General features: G+C 29.9%; 1 protein-coding gene across 1 annotated transcript; it reads left to right on the forward strand.

The window, feature by feature from the left end:
* The first annotated feature begins 814 nt into the window (after positions 1 to 814).
* Positions 815 to 3,529, forward strand: LOC105457326 (major royal jelly protein 3-like). The gene is made up of 7 exons (XM_011701933.1): positions 815 to 1,143; positions 1,247 to 1,502; positions 1,735 to 1,910; positions 2,127 to 2,348; positions 2,461 to 2,632; positions 2,886 to 3,107; positions 3,251 to 3,529. The coding sequence occupies exons 2-6, from the start codon at positions 1,313 to 1,315 to the stop codon at positions 3,086 to 3,088; spliced, it is 963 nt and encodes a 320-aa protein (XP_011700235.1). The 5' UTR covers positions 815 to 1,143; positions 1,247 to 1,312; the 3' UTR covers positions 3,089 to 3,107; positions 3,251 to 3,529.
* The last annotated feature ends 485 nt before the right edge of the window (positions 3,530 to 4,014 follow it).

The raw sequence follows: 4,014 nt of genomic DNA on the forward strand, positions 1-4,014 counted from the left end.
AGCGCTATTTTCTGCCGTTCCTTTTGAAATTTTAAAGCGCTCATACGACTGTCAGCAAAGCCGTTCCCTTTGGCATTTGTGAGTGACTGTGAGCGTATCGAGATGGCAATTGAAAGTGATATGATTATGTTTTATATAATTATGTTAGCAAATGTTGGATTAGATATAATATGTTTTAATGAAGATAGGATAATATTCTTTTTACTTATGATTATACAGCTATTGCAATTAGTTTATCTGGATATACTTTTATCTATTTTTTCTTCTCCTTTTGCTCCACTGGCTGGTGAATTATAACGCCTTCAACCTTTTCACAAGGTTATATACTATATAGCGCAATACTTTTAACTAAATCGCATAGAGATTATGTAGTTGTTCATACAAATTTTGGTTAGGTGTGTTCCGAAAACACAACGGCCACCGTTCCCTTTGGACGTTTATACGCTTATAGCGCTTTCGTTACCTTAAATATCGATAAAATGAGCAATTGTAAGAACGAGTCATGACGTAATGATGACGTCATCAATGCCTTTCATGAACGCTTATAACGCTAAAAGGAACGGTATAAGCGAAGCTTATAAGCGCTTACAGCGCGTGAGCGTTCAAAAGGAACGCAGCCATACTACGTTATTACGCATGTGTAATAAGTATCATTATTTATAAGTGTTATAAATGCACATAATAACGTTGATATGAAAAACTCAAGGCCTATATAATCACCAGTTGTATAATGAGGTTTTAAGAAAGCATTTTCGTGTATATCATGTTGAAAAAAAAGTATAAATAGCAAGCAATTGTGGTCACACTCGCATTTGCATTGTACGCATCTACCGGTACTGTTCAGTTATATTATTTTATTGTTACAATAAGTCACAAAACAGACTTAGTTATCAAAAAACGCACGCGTCTCCAAAGATTTGCTAATTTGCCAAAATTATAAATTATTAATTCATTGCATTTCACAAGCAGTTTATTGTAGCAAAAATCAAAGTGAAACACGGCCGAAATTTTTCCCGAAAATCTATTAATAATACATTTCGTGAACTTGTAAGGTTCCGGCAACATCTTATTGTAATATCTTCACTGCGACTATATCAGAAGACTGATATATTGCAGTGGAGGTAAAACAACTTTGTGAATAAAGTAAGTAACTTTTTTCAATTGATATTCAATTAAAAGAAGACACATGTGCAATATTTCCTTTGGGACTCGGAGTTCTAACTCTCAAGATTAACTCGTATCTTAGGAGAATCCTGTTTTGTACCCTAAGCGACACAATATTATTGTCTGTGAGTTATCCGCTACAATAAAGATGGGACAGTCTTTGTTTGCCCTACTAATTCTGTCGATGGCGATTATGAGCTTTGGAGAATTGAAAGTTAAATATCAATGGAAATATTTAGATTATGATTTTGACAGTACGGAGCAGAAGGAAAACGCAATAAATTCTGGTATTTATAACCGTTCCAAGTGCATGTTGTACGATGCAGACAAAGCGGATGGTAAGTTGATACCAAATTATTCGAATTTAATAATTTTGTACAAAATTATGTACAAAATTATAATAATATATATATATAATTATTATAATCTATACGTTTTATTATACGTATATAGTTTGATGTTGCTAATGCAACGGATAGCATTATTGTTGCTATGAAATTCGCGAAATAAATATATTTTAATTTTAGTAGCACGCAAGTTTCGCTTACAAACGAAATTCTTTTCTTATAGATGGTAGAATATTCCTTACTACGCCGAAACATATAGGCTCTTTTTCTCCTGCTACTTTGGTGACAATAACTAATAAGACAGGACCAGGAGGTCCACTTCTACGTCCGTATCCAAATTGGAATTCGCATAATAATACGCGGTGCAATGATAGTATGGCAAATGTTATATATATACAAGTAAGTATTATAATATCTTTCATAAGGCGATTATTGCATCTTACATTTATATATTTTATTATTATTAATATAATACATTTATATTATTATTATTATTATATATACATTACATTTTATTTAAATAACTAACAATTTATTATATACTACGTATATCTATGTGCACATACAATAATCAGCTTAATGACAATAGAAATAGAATTTTTACTTTCACCTTAGATTCGGTGCAATCACCTCTTTGCTATGGATAACGGCAAAAGCGACAAAGAACAACTTTGTAATCCAAAACTATTAATCTTCGATTTAAAGGACGATAAGCTAGTTAAAATTATTCCCATCCCATCTAATGTCGCTACTAACCAAACGGGTTTTGGAACCATGGCAATACCTTTCATTTATATTCCTGATGGAGAATGCACGCGGTTTTGGGATAAAATGATTGTTAGTATGTCCTCTCTTTTAATTACAGTAGTACACATTCTTGTAAATATTATTTAGTTATACGTTCAGTTACATCTCATATTTGATTTAAATAATGTAAATATATATACAGATATTTATATCTGACATGGAAGGTTCCGGTTTGGTGGTGTATAACTTGTCCACAAATCGTATGTGCAGAGTTGAATCTGATTACATGAAACCAACTGATACTTTTTTCACTGTAGGAGGCTTTAATTTTACTCATGTAGCAAGTACTTTTGCTTTGACAATCTTATGCGATGGCAAGTATTCGCTTTTTAACACAAAGAATGTTGTTGCGATTATAATATCTTATTATACATGGCGGATATTACGCGCGAATGTTTACTTTAACTTTAAACTGACATTTGCACAATTTCCTTTTCTGGTTTAATATTAAAATTTATATATATATTTATGCTAATTGCACGCTGATAGTTTAAAAAAACATAGAAAATTCTTGCAAATAATCAATGGAATTTTGATCTTTTTATATTTCTTATATAAATGTTTTAGAGCTTTATTATGCTCCTATGTCAGGAAATGAAATCTATAAGATAAAAATAGAAACGCTATTAAAATGTCCTGATAAAAAAAAGGCTAATGAAGAAAGTAAACTCGCAATTAAATTATCAAGCCATACACTACCGATAACAACAGTGGGACAGGAAATAATTTATACCAGTCTTCGGGAAATGTCTATGCACAAATGTTTGTAAGAACTCTAATAAAAGTACGGTAAGATATCCGAACGCAATTATTCTTTACATATCAATTGATGATAAATTATTTCGAATTATACATATAAGATTAATTAAATTTAACTCTAACTTTACATCTAATAATTATTTTATTACTAAAAATAAAATATTAATTTTAAGGTGATTGTGCAAGATTCTGAACAATTGCAATCTATGGCTGGACTGAAATATTTACCTTCGTCGGATCGGCTAATAGTTACATCAACTAGATTTCCAAATTTCGCTTTTGATAAATTAAATCTAGACGATACAAACATCCGCTGTGCCGAAATAGATTTAGCAGAAGTACGGAACAACACAGACCTGTTATCTCCAACTACTTGTGATTTTTAATACTTTAATAAGTATTTTAACATACGTACGATTTATATGTATATGTAATATATACATATATGTGTATATATGTAAAAATTATATATGGTTCTGTATTGCAAAAAATTGATCTGCAAATCTTTTATTCAATTTAATTTTAAGAATATTTGTGAATTACACACATAAATATGTAATAATTAACATATAAATAAATAATTTTTGGTGGATTTTAAAAGAGCATAAATAGCACGTTATTAAACAATTTATTCATTAAATTTTGGTTAAGTGGGAGAGGCAGGGACAGCTAGGCAAACGTTCACTATTCGAAATGTCTGTATTTTACGTATTAAATTTTCATCATGTCGTTTTAATGTAAGCGCATAATTACACTGAGAGAAAAATATAATTTAAATAACCATAATTTAACTATAATTTATAGTGAATTTCGGGCACAACTATAAAATTATAATTAATTTAACCATACAAATTATTAATATAATTAGCTGCTTTAACAATGCAATATGGTTATACATTATGATTGATATTATTATTTTTTGTTTACTTATTTTTTA

Source organism: Wasmannia auropunctata, unplaced genomic scaffold (assembly GCF_000956235.1).
Source record: "Wasmannia auropunctata unplaced genomic scaffold, wasmannia.A_1.0 LD335275.1, whole genome shotgun sequence".
NCBI classification, from domain to species: domain Eukaryota; kingdom Metazoa; phylum Arthropoda; class Insecta; order Hymenoptera; family Formicidae; genus Wasmannia; species Wasmannia auropunctata.